This window comes from Falco biarmicus, chromosome 8, assembly GCF_023638135.1.
Source record: "Falco biarmicus isolate bFalBia1 chromosome 8, bFalBia1.pri, whole genome shotgun sequence".
Lineage (NCBI taxonomy): Eukaryota > Metazoa > Chordata > Aves > Falconiformes > Falconidae > Falco > Falco biarmicus.
This window is the reverse complement of record NC_079295.1, coordinates 12,000,649-12,024,933: the sequence shown is the minus strand read 5'-3', so window position 1 is coordinate 12,024,933 and position 24,285 is coordinate 12,000,649. Positions and strand designations below refer to the sequence as shown.

The 24,285-nt window shown below is 39.3% G+C and overlaps 1 protein-coding gene across 6 annotated transcripts in view; it reads right to left on the bottom strand.

Annotated features, from left to right (window-relative positions):
* KANSL1L (KAT8 regulatory NSL complex subunit 1 like) overlaps nucleotides 1-24,285 on the bottom strand; it is a 66,665-nt gene that overhangs the window by 10,798 nt on the left and 31,582 nt on the right. For 5 of the 6 annotated variants that reach the window (XR_008823427.1, XR_008823431.1, XR_008823428.1 and 2 more), the window contains 6 exons: nucleotides 20,206-20,407; nucleotides 8,804-8,966; nucleotides 4,708-4,818; nucleotides 4,169-4,306; nucleotides 1,623-1,747; nucleotides 56-180 (listed from right to left, as the gene is read on the bottom strand). Coding sequence is in view for 1 of the 6 variants with exons in the window: in XM_056348447.1 (XP_056204422.1) it covers nucleotides 56-180; nucleotides 1,623-1,747; nucleotides 4,169-4,306; nucleotides 4,708-4,818; nucleotides 8,804-8,966; nucleotides 20,206-20,407 (864 nt within the window). In the remaining 5 variants the exon portion in view is untranslated. The remainder of the gene's footprint in view (nucleotides 1-55; nucleotides 181-1,622; nucleotides 1,748-4,168; nucleotides 4,307-4,707; nucleotides 4,819-8,803; nucleotides 8,967-20,205; nucleotides 20,408-24,285) is intronic. The other variant, XR_008823429.1, reaches the window with a different exon arrangement.

The following is a 24,285-nucleotide window of genomic DNA, read 5'->3' as shown; positions in this document are numbered from 1 at the left end:
CACTCTCATGTTCATTTTGGTATCTTCTTTGCAACTAAGGAGGTAATGAACAAACCTTGGCGTAAGGATTTCTTTGTACTGTAATTTCTCCAACTTCGATGGTGCCACAAGCGACATTGGAATAACGATGTTGTCTATATCGTAGGAGCTCTCACTTCTCAACCTCCTCCTGGAGTTATGCTGTAGAATATAATCAATACAAGAGGAGACTCATCAGCTCGAGCCATAGCAACTACATGTTAGCTGAGAAATACAGAAACTGCCCAAGGAGAAAGTCTGCAACTTGAACACACTGTCTAGTGGCTTAATGACTTCTGACTCCATTCCCTCCCCTCCCTCTGCCCCAGTGGAATCTCAGAAGACCTTAAAAGCTATCTCATGTCTGAGATTTACTTCTTGATGGCAAAACTCTTATTGAAATCAGTGGGAGTTTCCCTTCCTTAATTTGTAACAGTTAATTCTGAATACTTAGGAGGACTTGAAAGTTAACGCTGCCTTCTTCATAACGTTCAGTCTACAAAGACAACCTTCTATAAGCTACTAACCCATAACTCAAGTGGTTCTCTTCAGTGTGACACAATTAAGAATTCCAAAAGAATGAAGCTACATTGAGCAGTGAAGAACAGCCTATATAGAAAGTGGTTTTCTGAAAAGAAATGCAAAAGACAGAAACTGAATTTCTTTGCTATGATCACAGTAGGATTCCTGGTGGTGTTCTCTGCCCACTAGTGCAAGGAACCTACATGGGTCAAAAACTGAGATTCATCGATTACAGGAGAAAGTTTAGGTTTAAATCACGATACGTTCCATAATACATGATCTCAATTTTCAGCTGAACATTAATGGAGGCAGTCTATTCTAAAATGCTCATTTAGGTGTTCTTTGACAATAGTCTGCTCCAGCAAGGGGAAGAAAAGGGGAGTGTGCATTGTCAAAACTGCGTTGGGGACACAGATTTAAACTCCGCTCTCCAGGAGTCATCACCAGATTGAAACATGATGACTTACAGAGTACCAGCATACCAGTAAGCTTAGCAGAACCGCGGGACTGAAATCTGAATATTCTTATGAAATTCTCAATGAATTCCAATAAAACAAAGTGTGTTTCTGCAGGGATTTTACTGAACCAGAGCTCGGCTGCTTCTCAGCAAATTTATATACCAGAGACTTTGCCTGTAGTTCTACACAAAAGGTTTTAAATAGTAAAGCTGAGAGTTTACAAATTCTGTGACTGTATTTGCACCATCAGGCCATTTTATATAGCTGCACCAAGACAAAAGGATGATAAGAGCCCTTGTGTAAAATTGGGAACATAAATCACAGTATATTTAATGAAATTTGGGAGAAAAAAAAAAGAATAAATGAAAGGCCCAATGCCAATAAACCAAACTTACACTCCAGTTATATGGTCTGCAGAATTTTTTTTACAAGCAAGAATCTGTTTTAGGAACACCACATACTCAATCTGGAATAAATTACTTAATGTAAGCCTTTTAATTCACTGTAAAAATGCTCCATGCTCTAACAATAAATGAGATGTAAAAGGTGTGTGGTTTTGGATTATTAATTTGTATGACCCTCTGTTGATATTTTAGTTAAGACAGTGAGACATTTTTGGTTTACCTGCGATGAAGTGCTGTGAGCAGGCCTAGACATCGCATTGACATTGGTCACGGCAGCAAAACTGCTATGGGATTCTGGTTCTGTGTGTTGAAAGGAGAATGTCTCAAACCTAGCATTATGTTCGCCTGTCACAAAAAACAGTAGTAAACAAATGCATACTGGCTGCTGTCTATTAAAGATATTTTTCCATACAGTAATAGTAAAGTCATTTCTAGAAGCCCACAGCTAACCAGTTACAATTTAACAAATAATAAAAAAAGCCATCTAAATAAACCCTTGCTACTCATCCTGTCATTGTTGTTCCACAAAACCCATCCCTCTCCTTTTACAAAGGATTTCTTCTTGTGGAACCAGTTTCATATGGGCAAATCCTACTTTTTTGTTTGTTTGTTTCAGGAGCTGCCATACACTACACACATAGCAAATGCAATCAGACTTAAGAGGAATGCTCCCCAGCATTCCCTAACAGCGCTCTTCCCTGGCTGGGGTGCATCTCACTGATGAGCCCTCACTGACAGTTTATTCTTCGATAAATCATAAAACAAAACCGGCAGCAAACTAAGAAAAGTTAGTTTCTAGATCTCCATGTGTGGTTTCTTCTAGTAGTGGTCCACTGCTCCAGACAAATCTTAATTCTTGTTTACTCTTATTCACTTCCACTGTAAGCAGCATTTAGGGGGATTCCAAATTTAACCAGCTGTGTTCTGCTTTCTACCTTAATTTCCAGTAAGAAAAGAGAACTCAGATTTAATACACCAATGAATAAAAAGAATCAGTGCATTCCAACATGGAAACAGAGGTAAGACTGATCCTAAAGACTGTACTGCACAGGCTGGGTCAAGGACATGAACTCTCATCTCCCAGGCGGCTCCGCAACTCCCTGGCACACAGCTTTTATTTTTGGCCTTGTTCATCAGGCTGACCTTCCCCATGGATAATTTCTCCTAGACAGAGCCCAAATTAGGAATAAATATGTAGTACTACACCCATAGCACTAATAAGCTAGAACTTCTGCTGCTACTCATGAATACACTACATAGCGGTTTTCTGGCATTGGGAAACTATGATCCTCATGATAAGACTGTTTTTTTCTGTTCCATTAACGCAAAGAACTAAATGCTATTGACAGAAGACTAATTGTAACTTCAAAAGGTTAACGGCAAGAAGTTTTCGCTCTTGCTAGTGCTCCCAAGTAACTTGAATTGTTGATCTGTGTGCGTGACAATACACTTAGGCAAACAGCGTGGCTGCAAGAAACACTGTGTCAGCATCTGTCTTTTGGGGACCAGCAACTGGGTAGGGAAGCGGGTGGCATGGGCAAAAAAAGGATCACTGATAGTGAGAGGGGACAGGGCACAGCACCCCTGGCAGAGACAGGCACAGAGCGTAAGAGAGGGCTGTATAGCAAAAGGGAGGACTGTAATGCACAAGGGGAATGACGCAGAGAAAAATACCCATCCAAATCAGACAGTTTTCAGTGTGTCCAAAACCACCTTTTACTCTCTCCTGTAACTTTCTAATCATAGGATTTTTTTGGTTTGGGGCTGTGGTTTGTAGGTTGTTGTTTGGTTGGTTTTTTTAAAAAAAATAAATATCATAATTTTTGGTTAAATCATCTCTGCATTAATTCCCATATCTCCACCTCTATTGCAAGATTACACTAGCAGTTTTACCTGGATATGCACCAGAAGTGTATTTTTCTACAATGTTAACAGATCATTTATATCTTTTAATTCTTTGAGGAAAATTTTAAATATAGTTTGTTCTCTTACTCAGTTATTTACTTTCTTCAAATGTCTTGTGAGGAATTTTGCCAAAAGTTTGCCAAAAGTTCACATAAATGAACTTGTAACAAAATCTGTTAGGTTTTACATTCTAATAGCCTGGAGAGGTAAGATGTTTTTTATGGTGTGCTGAATTTTTTGTCCTTAAATTGTCACATTATTCTACAGAACTTTCAGGACACTTTCTATTAATTTACCAAGTGCTGAAGCAGAGATTCAATGGCTTGAAATATAAAGATAACAAGGATGAAAACACTAATTATAAGCACTGGCTACCCACAAGTCATTTTAACAGTCTGGAAGGAAACTAGAACCACAAATGACAGTACACAACAAATGAAACGTAGCTAACCAAAGATGCCAGGAATACTAAATGTTTGATTGGGCACATGATTGGACAGATAACTTTGCAATTCAGTCTGTTTCACTGACTACTATAAAAAAAAAACCTTCATATTAAAAATAATGACAGCCAGTATGTGAAAAACACTGTTGGACTGCTGAGCAGTTTCCTTTGAGAGTATTCAAAAAATAAAATACAGAAGCTTGTCTCTTTTTGCAATATATACTCAAGAAGAAGACGGCAAATTATTTTCATGGTGTCATAAGTCCATTTCTTCACTCCTGTAAAGTTTCATAACAGTATCCTTTTTGGAGACAACTTACAATTAATTCCTAAAGCCCAGTGATAACAAACTCATTTACACAGTACGTATTTTAAAAGAAGTAGTGCTGTCTTAAGCAATACCATTTTTTTCTTACCTACTGCTGTCTCACTTAGGTGTCTTTTCTTTCTTCCTTCTGACAGCTGGTCAGATGTTCCTGACACTGACTGAGATTTGGAATTAGATAAACAGCCACCGCTCCATTGTTTGACAGAAACGTTGTGTTGATTATAGTCTACAACAGAAAAAACATGTATCGAGTTGAAAACTTATTTTCCATTGGTGCAATTTACAGGCAATCTCAACTGCTGAACTATTTCTAATGGAAAAAAAACCAGACTTCCGATAGGAATCCAAATAGTAAACAGTACTGCAGTCAGGCACCTGTGACTGCAGAGCGCCCATGGTGCAAATTCCCCCCACTTGTATTAGTGCCCTCCTATGGCTCTGATGAGATCATTTCATGCAACAAGGGAGAACCTGGCAGCGTGGTCTGGGAAGAGATTCCTCTTCCACCTAAAGCCTTAACCAGTTACCTTCTCTGATAACCTGCTTTGTGGTAAAATTCTAAATTGAACCTATTTCAGTTAGAAAGTTTTAAATATATTAAATATTAAAATATTTTGCTTTACATACCATTTTCTGGAGATACTTTAAACTCCACTCCCAAAGATGAGGTATCAACAGGTTCTCCTTTGATGTCATCCTTCCTTAATAATGTTTCAAAGTATATGTGAAGAGGAATATCTAATACATAAAAAAAAAATATCCAAATGGAATGGGGTCTGTATCAGAAAGATAGCAACCTAAAAGCCAATGAATTATGCATCATTGCTGAAAGTCTATGAATTGATTTACACAATATATAATACAATATATTCTAGTAATATAATCTGTGAGGAATATTGCTGCCTCGAGTCCTTCAATTCATGAAGAACGGCAGAGCTCAGTAACTCCTGTGAGGACTGATTACTTGTCTACGTGGCAGCAGTGTCTTCACATGGTCAAGCTGAAGACAATATAGGAAAACATGTCCTGAACGTGGTGAGAGCAAAGGAAAACTCGATGACAATATACCAAAAAATCCCTGCCAGACATTTCAAAGAAGTGATTTTTGCATGAGTGAAAGAGAAAATTCGAGGAAAGGTAACTCATCAACATAGTTATTGTACGAGTGCTGTCCTCCACTACAGGCAAAGATCTGTAGTTTTTGCTATCAGTTATCTAAGTACTAGTAAGATAAACTCCAGTAATTGCCTGGAAGGAGGAACTTAAGGTATGTGTCTTTCTATTAGCACAAAGTGAGAATTATGCCATGGTAAAAACAAATCCATTTTTAGCTGTGAAGCTGCACTGCCATACTACTGACCAAGTGGTTCCAAGCTCTCCCACACTAAGAGCTTCTAAGGCTTGACAGGGCAACTCAGATCGAGGTGGGATCAAACCTAAGGATGGCTCCTGAACAAGTCCCGGTGCAGGCACACACACACATTGTAGATTAACAGCACTTCTTTTGGTGTTCAAAGTCAAGGTAAGAAAGAGCAAGGTTGTCTTACTCTGGAATAAACTATGTTCATACCTGCAATTACTCCAGAATTACACTTCATGAAAACAAGCTCTGGATGGTATCAAGTAAGAGTAAAACCGAGGTCTTGCCCTCTTACCTAACTCCTGCACAAAACTCAGCACAGCAGAGAGCACACGGTGCGCCTTTCCTGTCATCTGAAAAGGCTTTGGTTCAGCCTTTTGGGTACAAGTAATTAAGGTTTTTGGAAATTGTGACTACCGGGAGCCATGAGGTAATTTCAAGGTACATTCCTCCCTTCTCTCTCTGGCAAAGGCTACAGCAGGGCAATGTAAATTCATTTCCCGAGGGAGTTCTAACTCAGAATTAGTCTGCAAAATATCTCAAATGGTAAGGACTTTACCCACTGTTGCAAGGCAGGAAGGCTTAAGAAAAATAGGTTTCTATCTGAAAAGCCTTTCCAGAAACAAATTTACAAGAAAGAAGAGAAAATAAGTAGAAATAAATATGTCAACATAAGAAACAAGCTTGACATTACATTCAGAATGAGAAGAGGACAGAGGGCAGGGCCAAAGGGTGGGCTTTAAACTACTTTTATTTACATACAACCTTAGCCTTGTGTGCCTTCAGGACTTGCCAGGACAAAACCTTTCAATATACTTTGCTAACCAGAAAGAACAATTTATTTCGATTTGATATGGATCTAACTAGATATTTTGTCACAAGACCCCAAGGTTTCTGCTGTGTTTCCTATTCTACTTCTGAGAAAAACATAAAGAAGGTCTGAAAGGTTTATTAGTCACAACATTTAAGTAATGAAACAAACAAAACATTCTCCTGTGTTCTTTTGTCTCAGAGATTTTTTTTATGTGCTTCTGTATCTTAATCAAAAGGTCAGGGGTGTTTGTTCCAGTTTATCCACAGACTAGGTGCAGAAATGCCAGAAACCCAAACTTCTTAGATAAAACCTATAATTTTCCAGTTATCAGGGTGCAAATTTAAAGAGGTGCTTTTATGTTCAAGGGATGCTGCAACGACTGACGCATTTTTGGTCAAGACTCTTGGTAGTCTGGAAACTCTGAAGGCAAGGGTTAGAACCACAAGGATGATTATGCTTCCAGAAATGAGTACAGTAGTGAGCCAGTCCCACTACACTATATTTACTAGGTTGGCTGCAAATTACGATTCTCCTTTGAAAGTAAAAAACAAGAGAATAAGTACCCTGAATGTAAAAAATTAGGTATAACAGAGAACAACATTTGAATCTCAACCTTGAGTCCCTCCTCTTACACTGAAAAATCCAACTCCCAGATTTTCAAAGTGGAACAAATACCACTAATCTTTTTTTAACTCACAAAGGAAATTAAGACAAAACCCTTTTATTTACTCTGTTGACAAACATTTTTTTATTCAGAGGACAGTGATAAAAAAAAGAGGTAGGCACACCACAAATGGTATTTTAAGAGAAGTTATCCCTTTGGAAAGGGATAACTCTAAGGAAGCTGCAAAGAAAACACGAAAATGAACCAGGCTACCTGACCATGTTGGAAAATTTCTAGCGTGCATTTATTCACAATAATTCTTTCATATGAACGAAAATGACAAATAGACTAGTGGTCTTCATGAGGAGGTAGAGACAGCAAAGTACACAAAGCACAGACTAGAGCATGAATCTAGCCTTCCTTAAAAACAAGAACTGCATCTGAGCAGGAGATAGTAAGTCTAGCACTTTTTTCCTGTCTCAACTATTATTAGGAAGGCTAAGGCTCCTTGAAAAGAGAATAAATATTCCTCAAAATAAAGATGTTCTTGGTATCGGAATTAAGTTAAAATAACATTTGCTTCCTCCATCCTGGCAAAGGGACCAAGAGTAGCCACAATGCAATCCAAAGCCTTTCATTTTTTTTCATGAGTAATCCTTTTTCGAGAAAAGAAAACATCAATATTCTTGTTAAACTTCCTAGTCTCCCCTGAGAGTAAGGTAAGGATGAACACAAGGAGCATAGCCTTATATGACTATCCTTGAACAGATTTCTAACCACCCTGGCTCCCGTCCAGCTGGGCTGTCAGAGTCACAGGGTAAGTGATGGAGAGCGTGTGTAAAGAAGAAAGATTTAAGAAGTGTTTTTGTTTCTTTTCCACAACACAGTCCTGCTGACTAGGATGTTTGCTGTTGCACTCTTGAAGTGAGTGTTCTGTTTCCCCTACCTGTTCCTCAAAATAATCTTCTGTTTACGCCACACACGGGATGTAAAACCTTGTAAACCTGCAAGAGTTGAGACCACCACAGGATTCCATGTCCACGCTTGGGTCTTCTCTACTGGCCAGCGATAAGTTCCCCAAACCCAAGACCTACTTATTAAATTACTACCCTGACTTCCTAATACCAGGCTGCAGTGTCTGTGCTGTCATTCTGGGAAGACAGTGGGTTTGATTAAAGACTCAAACAGTTCCATGGAAGTCCCTGCCTCACTTCCAGGATTATTTTGTGGCAAAGCAACTCCCTGAACAGCAGAATTCCTGTACTGGTAGGCAACTACCTGGAAATAGGTTTTTCCCAACATACCATAAAAAACACACCATCCAAAAATCACATAGTATGAATCCCTTCTGCTGATAACAGCATTTAATATCCTATTTTGAAGCCCCAAGTGCTGTCAAGTTGCACCTGCACTAGTTTCGGGGCTGAGTCATAAACAACATCAACTGCATTATTGTTCAAAAAGATTAAAGAATCAGATGACAGAAACCATAAATTTCAAAGACCACAAAAAAAGCTGACTATCACAAAAACAATTAGAAAACCTAAATAAAGCTTTTTGGACCTAGTCCAAAGGGCCTGAACTGAAAGTTGTTTATGAAAACACCACAACCAAGGTATCATATAGTCTGTTGGTAAAAGCACCATCTAAAGGACTAACACTGACTCAATTAGACACACCATGAAAACACACAGAAAAATCCCATTTTCCCTGCCCAGTCTTTCTTGATTGTAATCACATTACTGGTATGGGAACATTAGAAAATGTGTTTTTCAAATGGATGAAGTTAAGATCTTAATTTAATCTAAACGTATTTATTTTGCCGCTGTGAGGTTTTCTGTAAAAGAACTAAGTTCTAAAAACCCCTCAAAAGAAAAGGTAGTACATAAGCTGCACAGCTCTCACAAGCACAACCACCCTCTGCTAGTGTCATTGCATTACTTACCTGAAGGGAATGATAAGACTGGATGGAAGGAAGAGTCCAACTCTTGCACATAATCTAGTATCTTAGATTCTGCGCTGTAGTCACTACTGCTCAAAGTGGAGGCGGGCATCATACATGGTAACCGAGTTTTATATGGAAAGGAGGCATCTCTAGATGGTGAAGTCTGCAAGGATACACAGAAACAAAGGTTAACTTCTCCTTTACCCTCTTTCTTCAAATTAGAGCAGGGGGGTGGGGGGTGGGGTGTCAGTGAGCTACACTCTTCAACATGGGAATGGGAAAAATATTCCTACAAACTTCAGGCAGTTTAAATATGAATTACCTCCACTTATCATGGACTGTAGTGCACAGTACAAACAATACAAAAAACCCCTTAAATTATGGCCAGGAAACAGCTGTCAAAGTTTCCAGAGAAAAACGTAACTGTTTCCAATCATTATTTTTATATATCCTATGACAAACACCTATTAAAATTCTATTCCAGCACAATAGGCATGGTATAGATGCACAAACAAAACTAACACCAGACTAAATACAGGAGTCTCCTCTGTTTATCCCCTTAGTCTTAGAAAGATTCTTAGTATCGCTATCTCTAGACAGTTTGAGCTTGTACATTTTAATGCAAGACACAATATTAAACATTTTGAGCACACTGAGTTCTTACACAAAGCAAGAGGGCAAGGTCCTTACCTTGTTATAATTTAAATATCAGATAAGCAACACAAACAAAAGAAGATACACAGTAATAAATACAGAGATGGATGCATTGAGCGTTGATTAATAGGTAGTAAGAAGAATTACTAGAAAGAGGAGAGCTGCAAAGAAAGATTAATTTAGCTGTTTATTTGCAAGGCTTGTTAAAGCACAGAGGGTGAAATGATGGATTGCATAGAACTTGTAGGCTTGAGGTAACAGGACACAAAGGCAAAAAGTAGGGTGAAATTGGGCAGGGGTCAGCAGCAGAGTGCAGGCAATATACTGAGCTCTGAAAGACAGAAGGAAAGAACTGAACATGATACTACAAGGCAGCAGTCAACAGTAATCTGTGCTTCAGAATACGCTACAAAAGCACTGCAGGGAGATAGTGCTACTTCCAGCCTTACAGGATGCTACAGTAGTAACTTCAAAGACACTGACTTTTTTAAAGGCTTCCGCAGGTTTTTGATACTTTGCCAAATGCTGCAGATCCTACAAATGGGAAGGGAGGGAAGGGGGCACTGGGGTACCTTCAAGGGTCTCAGCCTAATGCTGTGCAAACAGCCACAATTATCATCTCCTGGAAAAGGATTTCAATGTAAAAAACTGTAAGACTGAATATAACAGTGGTCATCTGGATTTTCTTATCACTTTTTATGGAATGAAAGGAAAACATCGAGCAGTTGCATTAGAGGCAAGATGATCAAATTACTTGTATTTGCAGTACTTTTGCTTTCCAAATGCAAGAAATCTCTTCAACTGCTTCTGCCTGCAATATTCCAGGCTGTATTCTAGCAGTGCCACTCATCCGTTAGTGATGCAGTGATGTTATCCACCACATAAAATCCTCTTCCGCTTACTGAAATCGGTCCTTCTGCCAGGTGGCATCAGTATTCACAATGCACACTAACTCAGAAAATACTCCATTAAAAAGCTCCCCTTTCCATCTCTTCCCTTTTTCTCAATCAACGCATTCCCTGATGCTGGTATTGTACTGCAGGAAGTATTAAAATCAAGTAAGCACCTTATGATGCTGGAGTAGAGGAGACCCTGTGGTGGCGGTGGTGTTCTTGTATTTCGCTTTCCCCCCACACACAGGAAAACATTAACAGTCCTATATCCACCCTAATCTCCATGCACAGGTGTATGCATGAATACTTTCAACTTAATTTGGAAAGAATTATGGTCCAGGACTCCTTCAAATCAATGTTCTGTTATTTTCCTGTACAGACATATGGGACTCTTCATCTGTTAAACTTTAAACATCCATAAAGTATTGGCAGAACTGGGACCTGTGTTTGGGAACACTAAAGGGATAAATGCTAAAGCAAATTTAATGTTTCCCATTATATGGGCCATTAAACTAAAGCTTAAAGAGTTTTTAGGTAGTTGGTCTACCTTAAATGCAATAAGAGCTTGCTTTTCAAAAATGCACAAAAGCATATTTCCTCTTGATATTTGGTTTTTAGAAATGAACTAGTTTACTGAATCTCCACTGTTTAAGCTGTGACTGCAACCCTTCTGCTTGCATTTTTTTTTTACAGAAATGAATCCCCATTACAGTAAATAATAAATCTCTCATTTTTAAAAGAAGAAATTGCCAAAATTAATCAGTAAAATTACCTATAAAACATATAAAGATCAATATATACTGACATCCCATCCTTTAGTCCTGATTTTTCTTGCTTTAATTCACTTCAGTCCCAAACACATTTGGACTATAACTTAAACTTAACCCTGCTCAAAAACATGCATACATGGTCAAATAAATGCCACAGTTTCAAATTATTTTGAAACAGTATTAAAATCCATTTGCAAACATCAGTAAATGCAAAATTGGTTTTCTCCTCTTGCCTGTGGTGGGAGTAACAAAACCTTGCCTGAATTTGTGCGTTATTTCCTTGAATGCTCTGGCATCAACACCTAAATAATTAAATCTTTCATTAAGTCAATTTGTAACTAAAAAGAAAATAAGGATTTATGGAGAAGCAAGAGTTGCTTTATTTAAATGCCTGTGAAGTTACTAGAAAAAAGCTAAAACAAAAAACAACCCTGGCAGTGTCTGTGCTCCTAGCTACCGGATCTGGTTTGAATTTCTGATGGAGTAGTTTTCCACTGGAAAATGCTGAATTAGTGAAATCATGATGTTTGTTAGGGATGTCAATTTAATCAGCTCTTGATGAAAAAATTTCTGAAGCCCTTCATTCTGGAATGAAAGCATGCTGCTCAGTCAAAGAAAGTGTTTCAACCTTATTGAAACAAAACTGGAGAACTGTTTATTGGAAAACTAATTTCTCCCCCCCTTCCAATTCAGTTCCAGTTCAGTACAGTCTACAATCCAACTGGCTTTTACAGCAGTTAATTACTGATTTTGTAACACAACAACAAAAAGTCCACCAAAACCCAACTGAAAACAATCCCACAAATATCCATTCAACCACAGCAATGACAAGTGGTTTCACAAAAACCATAGCATACAGCTTTGAGAAGACAGACCTCTACCATAAGCTTGACCACAATGCCAACCCTTCAGAAAGCAAAAGATTACTAAATTCTTACCAATTTTTCCCCTGCTATACTATACTTCATACAGCTCTTAAAACATTTTTCTTCATTACTGAAATACAAAACCTCATGCTTCCTGAGCTCAAGTAGATCTGAAGAATAACATTACATTAAACTGATTCTATCAAGGAAAAGAAAATACATCGTATTTAAGAGGAAATCAGAAGTGTGCAAGCTTTAAATCTTCAACTAAAATAGCAGCTATGTTTTAAACTTCATAAGGAATGGTGTCACCAACAGAATCTAATTTTCTAGAGTATTATGAATTTTAATCTTGGACTTTTTTCCCCACTTAGTACTGTTTTATTGGATCACAGAAAATATAGTGAGCAATTTATTTTGATATTCAAAACAATTCTTGCACTTGCTTCTGATAAATTGATGCATTAGACAAAGCATGACTGGCTCATGCCTCTGTTCTAGAAGGGTCAGAAGGCTGAATGTTACTGGCCAACCATTCTTCTGCAGAGAAAAAATTCTGAGTCTATGAAGCATGCCATAATTGAAAAGAAAAATGTTTTGTGCTCCCAGTTAAAAATTCTGAAATGAATACTCGTTTCATGGTTTCAGCTACTGATCACTGAAAGTCCTACCATTTTTGGAAGCATGCCTAAGTGTAACAGTACGGAGCGCCACAGTTCAATTACACCAATGTGTATGAATCTAGTAAGTTAATTAAGTTAGCTCAAATACACTCTGCTGAATACCTGTCACGTCTGCTTCTGATTACTCTTATAAGCTGAAAAAGGCAAGGAAAAAGCATTTATTCTCCCTACATGCACAGAGAACTTTTCAGCAATAGAGGAGCTATGCCCCTCAATATTAAAAACTGTTCTCCAGTAAATGACTAGCCAATTAAATTGCAGATATTTAATGATGGGACCCAAGAGAACCACTGTGTGGGTGGCTGATGCCTCCCCTTTGAACACCAAACACACTGCTAACTTTTAATCCTCCAGAAGTGCTACGTACAGTTCAAACGAACACAACACCACGTTACCCACTTGCTTCTGTGCTTTAGCATCTGCCTTGAAGGTGAGCTCACTTTTCCATGGCCTCCCTCTGGTGCACACAACAATCTGCTCTGAGCAGAGCTATGTCCCTCTGGCAGAACGTACAGTTAAATGAAATTTTTTATTTCACAAGCTAAACATCAGGGGTCTCTAAGCAGGACTTCACTGCACAGTGCTTTTGGGAAACATACAGTACACAGTGAAAGGTTACTCTGAAAGCCCCAAAGATCTTTTCTCTTATAAACAGGTAGTGGGGGAGACGGCGGGCAAAGCATCTAAGACATCCCTACATGGGAAGGTGCATAACATATACTGATGATGCATACTACATGACAGACTCCCTTTCAGATGGAAGTTTCTGTATATGTCAAATGGACAGACCTTTCCCATGCACTTGCCTGCAATCTGTATGCAGGTCAGGTACAGCGAAGCAAGCTGCCCTGGGATGTAGCCAAATTCATCTGCCCCTGGCCCTTCTGAAGCTCTTGCTAAGGGCAAAGTGGCAGATCCTGTGGCAGACACAAGTTTTTTCCAGGAACAGAACTGAGACTTTCGTAAAACACTAATGACAACTTACTCAGCATCTGTCTTGTCCCAAATTCAGATTTTTGATCATTGTCATAAATGGAGTGGTAGCTTCTACCATTCTCAGAGACCACCCACACCTTGTAAATATATATGGAGTTTAGTTTCTTTAATCCTGTCATAAGCCAATGGGAGATGGACTTTCACCTGCCCTGTGGTAAGTGGATGCTGTCCTCAACATCCTGAAACAAAGACCTTTTGTTCAACTAGCCAATCCATTGGAAAATCAAGGTTAGCGCTTAATCTTTGACCACTTAAACCAAAAGAAGGAACAATGTTAATCCACAGGGATATCTTTTCAAAAACGTCATGCAGAAATTAAGAGTAGATGTGATTAGTAAAACATGACAGAAATGTCATAATAAGCTAAAGGTACAGGACTGCAAGAAGCACATTTCAGGTTTTTCATTCTGTAAAAAAAAAAAAGAATTTGCAGGCTGACTGGCTTGCCACAAACCTCACAAAGGATGGATTTAGTTCCACTGGCCGTACCACAGTATCACAAAGCTAAAGGTGTTCTCCCTTCCTTCCAACTAGACAACGGTCTTGTCACACATTCAGAATAGCTGAATGCGTAGGAACACTTTTTTATCCCATTCAGGTTTTGTTGACTTTTAACTAATATAAGACCTTATTTTTTAAATTCCTATGTTAAAATAGTAATTTTACCAACTATCATTTTCACTTACAAACTTGGTAAACCATAACCAAGAGATTCTCTTCTCCAGACCAAGAGACTGACATATCCACAGAATACACCATTTTCATTGAAGCAGGGTGCATCCTCTTCTTGAAACCAGTTTGCAGGAGACTTGGCAACACAACAACATTCCCTGTATTCATGGCTTTTTAGAAATCAGCAATGCCAGGAAACTATGCAGAAGCAGATGGCGGAGCCAATATCTAGGGATACCGAAGAGGGAGATGACAACCAGTAGACTCCTTTCAGTGCAACTAAGGGGAAATGACTACTTCACTGTGTGAAAAAGCAAAACTTCTAGCTGGCTACTGAATAATATGCTTCACAGTTACTGCTGTAACAGTGCGGTGTCTTTAAATCTACAGACTGAGGGAGCCACATGGCCAGCCAAAACCAGGACACTACAGAAAACACTAATTGATAACAGCCACAAAGAATTCACTTGTATCTCCTTAAATGCAAATAAACCACAACATGGGATAATATGGGAGAGGAAATGGGATTGTATTCTAGGAAGCAGGTGCTAAAATATTCGTCCCCAGACAAACATATCACCTGTCAGAAAACAGTGTACAACTCCCCCCCCTTCTCCCCGTCCCTTATTCTCCTTTGCTGCTAGCTATAGACCACTTGCAGATAGCAGACATTTAGCAAGTAAGAGAAAGGCTCTGCATGCTGTATATAATACAAATTATAAAGTATATCTACACATGCACTCTTTCCCAAAACCTGAAAATTAACAAGACTTTGGGAAAGACCCATATGTATCCTGTATATATTTATCAAGTGGCATCTACAAAAAGTATCACTGGCTCTAAGCATGCACTGGGAATGTAGCAGGACACAAAAATCATAGAACCAGCATAAGAACTAGATTAAAATAAGAAACCAAACCCCTAGAATTTAAATACTTTTTTCCTGTCTGTTTTGGAGCCTTCTGGAGAATCACTCACTTCCACCCTTTTTTTTTTTTTTTTTTAAACCGCTAAATGAAAGCAGATATTCTGCTGCTCTCACTTAACTCCTGTTTGAGACTGAAGAAAAAAAACATGTGGCGATAACTCAACTGCAAGAGTTGGCAACATTACACCAACTGTTTGCTTGTGGTACCTAAAATGTAAGCTTTTGCACCTCAATTGCCAACTTTCAGGGTGTTGGCACCTTTGCAAGTTTGAATTCTGGTTTTCTCCATGTGCCTCAATCCACACAACCAACTCTTCCTCCAGCAGGTGGAGATAAAAATACAATGAGAATTTTCAGATTAAAAAAAACCACCGTGCTCTACAGCCCTGCAAAGAAACGGATAGGACCAAAACTGATAGTACTCAGATCTCACTGCTCTATTACCTCTTACCTTTATTTATTTATAGCTGTATAAAGTTTTCATAGATTAAAACACCACCTAGCTTCAATGACATCTCTTGGCGAAGCACAACTTGACCAAAAAAAAAAAAAAAAGTTGAACTAATGTCATTACTTAGGATATTAAATGAGAAACTAATAAAATGTACTGGCAAAACAAATTCCTTGTTACTATGAAAACCCTGCAGCAAGCCACAAAGATAAAATGAAAACATCAGGGCATGGCAGCTAAGCACAGACCTCTGAGTTTCTGACTAGTGACAACACTTCTATGCTTTTAAACAAACTTAACAGAACTTTTAATATCTCACAGATAAATCAGTTCCCTCAAGTTTAGGCCAAAAATAGCCAGAGAAGGAGATACTATAGGTCCTCACTATAGGAAGAGCATTTGCAGAAGCATCCATAGACTTTGGGTAATCTGGGTGGGGGGAAGCAGTTACAAATGCAACAACCACTGGGAAATGATTCAGTTGGTACTCATGTCTCAAAGTCCTGACACAGATCTGTTATTTAAAGACCTTCTTAGTTTTAATGTTTTCATACTCTTGGCCTTCTTTCTCAGCGTTAAAACCACGTTACATGCATTTTATAGGAGGAGACAATGACCCAGAGGTTGTTTGACCTGCCAGCTGTAACAACGCAGCAGATCGGGCATTTGAATGAAGCACTCTCAGACTTCCAGTCCCTGCCTGCAAGCATGTGTCCTCCTACTAGACCATGCCTGCAGTTTACTCCTTTGTGCTATCTTACATGCAAGTTTTAACATTCATTCAAAAATCATGCTGAAGAAACGCACCACTACAATCATGTCTTCTAGACTGAAGCACAGACTGCAGTCTTAGGGTTTATTGCGCATGTGGATTATTCCGAGTGGCTTGTGCGCTGACTCACATTCAAGAAATGGCCTGAGCTCTTCTGAAGCTATTTAGATAACGAAAGAAGAAAGATACAAAACAGATTCTGCGGCCAAGAGATGACGCATCGTGAATTAGGGGACAAGCGGATTTGGCCCCAAAGGATGTTTCAAGTTCCTGAGGATACTGGATGGTGGTAGATAAACCAAACACCCCACATCCTGTTTTATTTATCTGTAATCTAACTATCTTGTAGATCTGGCAGGTATTCCAGAGTTTCATAGAGTTCTATGTTTTCTTTTAGATACTACTCTGTGTAAGCATTATTAAAATAGCAGAGTAGGGGAAGGTGTGGTCCTCCAGAAAAGAAAGAGAGCAAAGTAGAGGACAACATAGAGCCTCTCTCAACAGGCACTGGGAGGCTACTAGGTCACTCAAAACTCAGACTTTTGACAGCACTGTAAATGTATGTGGCATGGCACTAGATAAGAGAAAAAATGTGGCTCTCTTCCCAGTGACCTTATGAACTGACAGATGGGATAGCAGTTCACAGTTTCATACTTTGCTCTTCCTAACATGGATATTGGGGGCGGGGGAGGGGGTAGATGAGGTTCCCAAGCAAATCTGAAGAGATGTCAAGGGCAACACTCTGAACGCCATTCAATGCACAAAGGGTACAAACAGTCATCCCCCCCAAAAAACCAAATTCCTCAAAGCTATCCCAGTGTTTCTTAATCTTCCACACATGGGAAGTCTGCATTTTGCTGTGATTCTCTGGTCAGAATTCTTTAGTCATCATCTTGCTCAGATTACTCTGCAGAGCAGCATCGCCCATCAGCACTGCCAGGCACTCACTTGCCAGCTGTTTGAACCAGGCACTATGAGGAAGATGATGCAGGAGCTGTGATGTTCAGAAGATGCAATCTTCTCCTCAGACTTTGGCAAGCTGGTCTCTTAACTTCATATATGCTGCAGGGAGGTGGCAGCAAGTCTTACCTAGCTCTAGCTTGCTCTCAGGCAAATGATCTTAAAGAAATGGGGGTCCTCACAGACCATGGTACCAGGAGCTATATAAATACGCAAAACTTGAAGAAATACGGGAGAAGCACTTGCTAGAGATTTACATTACATTAAAAATCCAACTATTTTCCATGCTGCTAAGAAGTAACTCCTTTTTCTATGAAAAGCCAGAGGAAATTTGCTGGACTACTATTGAGAATATAGATGCATTTTCAAAGAAAACTATCAGTCCTAAAGGCCATTCCTCATTTTGCATCCCTACCCTTAGACATCTGCCTAATCTAACAGACAGCCTGGGCTGATAGCCAGTGTTCTTCCATTACAAGCTGAGCAATCTCATCAACAGCTGGGTAACCAAGTGTGGCAAGTGCAGGACTAAGAAAGTGACAGGGGCTGTTAGAATAAGATTTCTTGAATGAAACAATACACTGATGATGGCTCTTAATTCAAAAACTCGATACCCATTTAGGTGTGATTGTCAGAATGTGCTGGAAATGTCCAGTCCAATTTTATCACTTACTTGCCCAGCAGGATCCCTGCTACTCTGCTTTTAACCAACACTGTGTAAGAGGCTTTGTTCACTGCTTTACCTTAATTTTGAAAGCATTGAGGTTGGCACTTGCATGAAGTCTGAAGCTGACAGCTTGATTGCTGCCTCCACCTCTTATTTTCTCCAGGAACATGAGCAGAATCTATCTGTAGCCCATGACGCAGTTCTCCACATTGCTTCTCGGTTAACTTGCCAGTGGAGCGGACATTAGAAAGCAGAATCTAAACACAGGTTTTTGAGCTAAGCACTACAGTAAGCATAAACAGCATTCCCTACAGGGGTTTTTACCACACTGTCTTTGGGACATCTCTGCACTCTTGGTACAGAGACACTGGAGTTGGGTTAGCATACGGTAACCCAGCACTAGAACTGTCAAGAGCATGGAGCAGACATACAGTTGCACCAACTCCAGTATTTGAAGCCTTAACTAGTAACTTAAAAATGTGCTTTTTGATTGCAGTCTACAAACAAAGGTAAACTATGAATCTATCTTTTTAGTCTACAAGTAAAGGTAAACTATTGAGCATACAAAGCAGCCCAGCTCTATTGCTGGTTGAAGATAAAAATGTAAACTCTGCTTTGAACTCCTGCTGCCAGGCTGCAGAGATAAAGTTTCTGTTCACAAGCTTCTACTGTTATTCTTTGAACTGCACTAACTCTGCCCAGTTTTAAAAAGACAGAGACACAGGCAGCGCTTGTAGAAATATGAGATACTTGAGCCTGCAAGATGCAGGCTTCTAGAGGAGCCTGTGATTAGAAGTTGCATCTGGACTGGAAACCCCTATGTTTAAGTAGAAGGAAGGGAAAGTCCTGGAGTCTCTTGCTGAGGAGCAAGAAGCCCTGGTATTGGAGGCATCAGCTGGGGAACAAGGCCTCCAACCTTTTTAACAGCACATGGATTGGACTGAATGGGAAACAAGGAAGTCCAAGTCAGCAACATCCTCCTTGGTTAATGCAAGGCAGATGAAATGCCTAAGTGGCTAGGAGGTAGAACTCTCAAACTCTAACCCTCCACCCCCATCCTCCACGATCAAACCCTGGAGGCAGGCTGCCAAGTCTTTAAGCCTCATTGCCAGGGAAGTCAAGCTAATAAGAAACCGGACAGTTTTTCAATAAAATATCTTGCTAAACTAGGACACTTCTGCAATTTTGCAGAGGATGCTGAATCCGCAGACTCACACAGAACATCCGTGCAGGGGAAATTTCTCCGCAGACCACTTGGTACACTTATTAAATCTGAGACAGTTAGCTGAGGAGACATGGAGATTTCTCTCAATACACTTTTAAAAGGCAAAGTAAAATCAAGAAATTAAACCCGCTTGGGATTAACATTGCTCTAAAAAAATGAGTGCATACTGTCTCTGCTTCTGAATTAGGCTGTTGCTTTAGGCACTGCAGCTAAACTCATTATATACTCTTACCAGCAATATGCTATTAATATCAGACATGAAGAGCTATGCCTTGCCCTGCACAACAGACAATGCTTCTCCCCCCCCCCCCCCCATTTTAATATATTAATTCCTTCGTAACGTGGAAAGTTTTAAAAGTTTTAAAGCATTCATAAAGTGTCATGAAAAAGGAATATAACTGATCAGGAACAGCAAAAACAGAAACAAGATTAAGATATTGCAATTTAATTTCCTAGAAAATAATGTGCCACCAGCTGTGTAAACTTTCTTGTAGCTAAAACAAATATTCTGAAAACAAGCAGGCAGTTGATTTACACTGTAGCGTGTTCCCTCAGCAGTCAAGCCTCCCAAGGAAGCTCTCAAGTTGTCTCTCAGACTGTACAAAGCCTTTAAAGATAGCCATACAACAAACTGATTTGATAAGCAGGATTCTGAGCTATCTTTAATTTTTAAGTTCAACTCATTAACTCTGAGCTCCTGCCGACACATCTAGTACTCCCACCTCACATACTATGTGCTCCCTGAACGTAACAAATAACCAGCACAGCATGCACTATTCTTCTGACATACCAGACAAGGCACATGCAGACTCTAGCAGCTGGACTCTTTTAGTTTTGTCTCCTGAAGAGAGAGGCGAGGGCCTACCTGCTGATTCCTGTAACAGGCACTGTGCATTCTGTAGAGTTTCCTCTTCTGGAAACTATGAAGTGGCCTTGTTCGGGCAGATGTGCTCACATTAGCCATGGAGAGAGATCTTAGTCTTGTCCTGTCTCTTCTTCTTTTCTTGATGTGCTGATGATCAAGTAACCAGCTGCTCGAAGAGGATACCTCTCTGTTGTCTGAAGCTCTGCAATTTCATGATTAATGGGGAGAGGAAATACAAAAATTAAATGCGGTCCACATGCACAGGTCAAGATTTCATACGCTGATGAGCATTAGCCATATAATTCTAACAGAATTTTATAAACACTAAAATGTTTTAGCACACTGTTCCAGAAAATCATGTATATTATTTGTTTGCTTGTTGATTAATTCTATGTTAGATCACAAAAGGAAGTTGATCATTCTTGTCCGCCTCACAGAAACAAATGTCAAAATGAAGTTAAGCCCTTAAGCATGTAATGATTTTTGGTTTTTTCCAAATTCAAGAACTCTCTTTCTAACAGTCCTAACATCTATGTTTTTAAGTTGGAATTAACATTTCCCTACAGACTTGCATTCCATTCAAGACAGCAATCATGCTAACGTAAAGGACACCTGGAGTCCTGCCCTAATACTTTCAAGATTTTTTAGTTTTGCTCAAGAACTGAAACTTGAGTAAAGCTTTACAAACCAGCATCCATTCAGCATGGAGGTTGCAACTCACTGTGAAGCATTTATATCAAAATTAGGAACTGCATGCTTAGTTTAACCAATACAAGGCCATCAAACTTCACTTCCAGGGGCATGCCAATAGAACTCAAGCCCAGCCTGAGGGAAGCTCTTGAGGAAGGAAGAAAGTCTAGCCTGTTTGTCTGCCTTTAAGACCTAGAAGCTGGTGAGACCTAGGTGATTTGGAAGATTGCAAGCTCAGCTCCAGTCACAATTTGACAGGGTCCACATAAGCACATGGAAAGCTTTGTATTAAAATGAAATCTCACTCTTACCTGCATTTCCCCATGTCTATAGCTTCTAAATCCCTCTCAGTGTTATAGCATCATCCCTCCACAACTGTACCTCCACGCACACTTGCTGTACTCACATCCTTGGTAATACAGTAGGCAATCACAAAACCTACGTGACAACACAGGGCTAAGAGCAGTAGAAAACCCTGTATGTATAACAACCTTGGATCACTCTCACCGATCTACAGCCAGCCTGCTCACCAGAACAAGGTACACTAGGTGGGAATGACTCCATGGGAAGAATGCACTTCACTTTTATAGGTATCCTGATTTTATTTTGTTGCTGTAGCAACATCTGTCTGCAAAGCTGAAGGCTTGCTGCAAAGAGCACTCAAGTGTGCATTTATTTTTACAATACTGAAGACCTTGACTGCAACTAAACTGCCTAAGAAGTGCAAGTATACGAGATATTTTGGCCTTGATTCATAACAGGTCATCTATCTGCACAAATGATTATTTTCTCTAATGAACGTTATCTGGCGAGTCACAGACTTATTAGTAAAGTTGTAACACACAATAAAATATAAAAATGAATTTATGACAAGGCCATTTATCCATCTTTTTTGACAAGCTGCTTTACTGTTCTTCTAACAGTACATTTTTTATTAAATAGAAGCACTTGCTATGAAAGCATGATTAAACACCATCCCATGCTGTGCTGGTGTGGTAATAAGGCTTTATGGGCTTGAATTTGAGCTGTCCTTCTGACACACCAGAACAATCCCAATAAGCAACACAGACTCAATGAAAGAAATGTGCTAATTAAAAGAGGGATAGTACAAAGTATTTAAAGGAACATATTAGTAACTGCTGGAAAAAGCCCCAAGTACTTAAGCATGACATCTTTAATGCTAACACTGCATTTTTAAGGCTTGAGAAAGAAAAATAATGTTTAAACTCCATGCAAAAGAGTTCTTCAAATATTTTCTCTGAACTCTCAAAAATATTTTCTCTGTAATTATCCGCCTTGAAGTTAGGTGGTGACAAGGCCTATTTCTAGACTTTCATGTAAGAGGGAGGTATGTGGAAGACAACTTGGACAGGTAAATTAGAACAAAAAGCTCCTCAACTTCTGTGATTCCTGCCTTGGTTCTCATGGTTGGCCCAGGTCTTTGATAATCTCTCTTCAGCCTCTGCCAGCTGCTCTATTTACCCTCCTGGGCCCTGCAGTAATGCACAGCTCCAATTTCAGATGAAGCAAAGATCTCAGCTCCGTGGCTTGGAGCTCCAGTACACAGCAGTATGGTTTTCCTGCTACTTGTGTAAATAGGCTTCCCAGTCAAGGTTTGAGTTATCCATTTATTTTGATCTTAGTTTGGGTGGTTTTCAAAACGTGATTCTACAGAAGAGCAAAATGAACCATTGCCAGATGTAAAATCCATGAATTTGCTGAAACATTCCTTCCAAAGCTCATAGGTTGGCCTTTCTTGCTCTGTAGCCTAGCTAAAGAGCAGAGACCTCACTCACAGATACACACATGCACAGTGAGCCTTCAGACAGGCACTATTTGTACTGAAGAAATGAACTTTTTCATTCCTCTCATAAGAAAGTGGTTACTGCTAGCTTAGGGAACTGCTTCTATGAACATTTACCTTCATACAATGCATCTGGCTAATCTTGACATCTAGATTTAATTAGGCAAAGAAAAGCTACATAGAAAAAGGAAACCACTAATGAAATTAGACCTTGACAAATGGCAGTTCAAGGTTACCCACATTTAATCAACCAGGAATCATACGTACACTTCCATTTCCACTGGGATCAGTCCAACTAACCAACCATAGTGCAACCCCCCATGATTACCTCAAACCATCACACACTTAGACATACTTTAAACATGGACTATTATATCTTTCACATCAACAGCCTACAATTAATTTCAATAATTTACTTAAATAAAAGTCACTATAATCCCTTTTTTTTTTTTTCCTCTTCAAGAACAAAAAAATCACCTTACTTTCCATTCAGTTTTGGCTTCTACTTTCTCTAGTAGTTAATAAAGTGAGCTCTAGAAAGAACAAGGGGAGAAGCAGCCAAGAAATGAAGTTAACTGGAGTCTGTAACTGTCTCAATTAATTGCACACAATACTATACAACAACATACCACAAAAAACTGGAAAAAAACCCAAGAAGTAGGCGGCAGTGAATTTTCCTGCAGGATTCTCATGATAACCACTCTATGTCATGTTTATTTACCATCTTTAATGAATGGTATTCATTTGCAGATTTCAAAACACTTCACAAGAAGTTAAAAATTAAAATCAACTATTCAACTGATTTTTAAGATGACATCTAGAAAGCTCTGCAAGTCTCTCAGATTCCCTTCCAACACCTAACTCACCGATTCCAGTTTAGAGCTATAGCACTAAGAAAGTCTTCCAACTCTTCCTATTCTTCTTTGGGCTTTTATAGGTCACGAGTAGAAAACAACGAGCCTTAGACAGAGTGGTCTGTGAGCAAACAACTGTGCTGCTCATAAAATGGAAAGAAGACTGATTTTGGACAGTGCCTGATAAATCAGAAGAGAAGTGGCTTGAAGTTACATCATTAGAGTGCCTCATCATGAAGTCAACTTCATGCACTCCTAAAAACATTTTTAATAGCAGAACCCTTCTCCTCATCTGTTTCATGAAAAAGTCACAAATTCAAACACAGCCTTCTAACAGCCTAAATTACTCTCTTCTTCCACATACCCATCTCTATTAGCAACTCTTAATTCAGGCCTATTTATATTCCAAAACTCAGAGGAATCTTCTGATTTTCCCCTACATTATCTGTAAACAACTGATATGTCAGGAGCATGAATGATACATGACAAGACCCCTTCATCCTTAAATTTAGGGCACAATCACACAATCACTTGGGAACAGACGGCAGTTAAAGAAGCTGCCCATCCAAGCTGCTCATTATAATCTCTTTGTGGGAGGCTACAGCCTCTGCGGCAAAGCTGCTGAAACAGACGGTGTAGCCAGCTCCTTTTGGAGCTGGGAGCCAGGGAATTACATTCTGCTGCAGACACTACCATAAACCCCCAAGCTCTAGTAGGGAACACTTTCTTCAT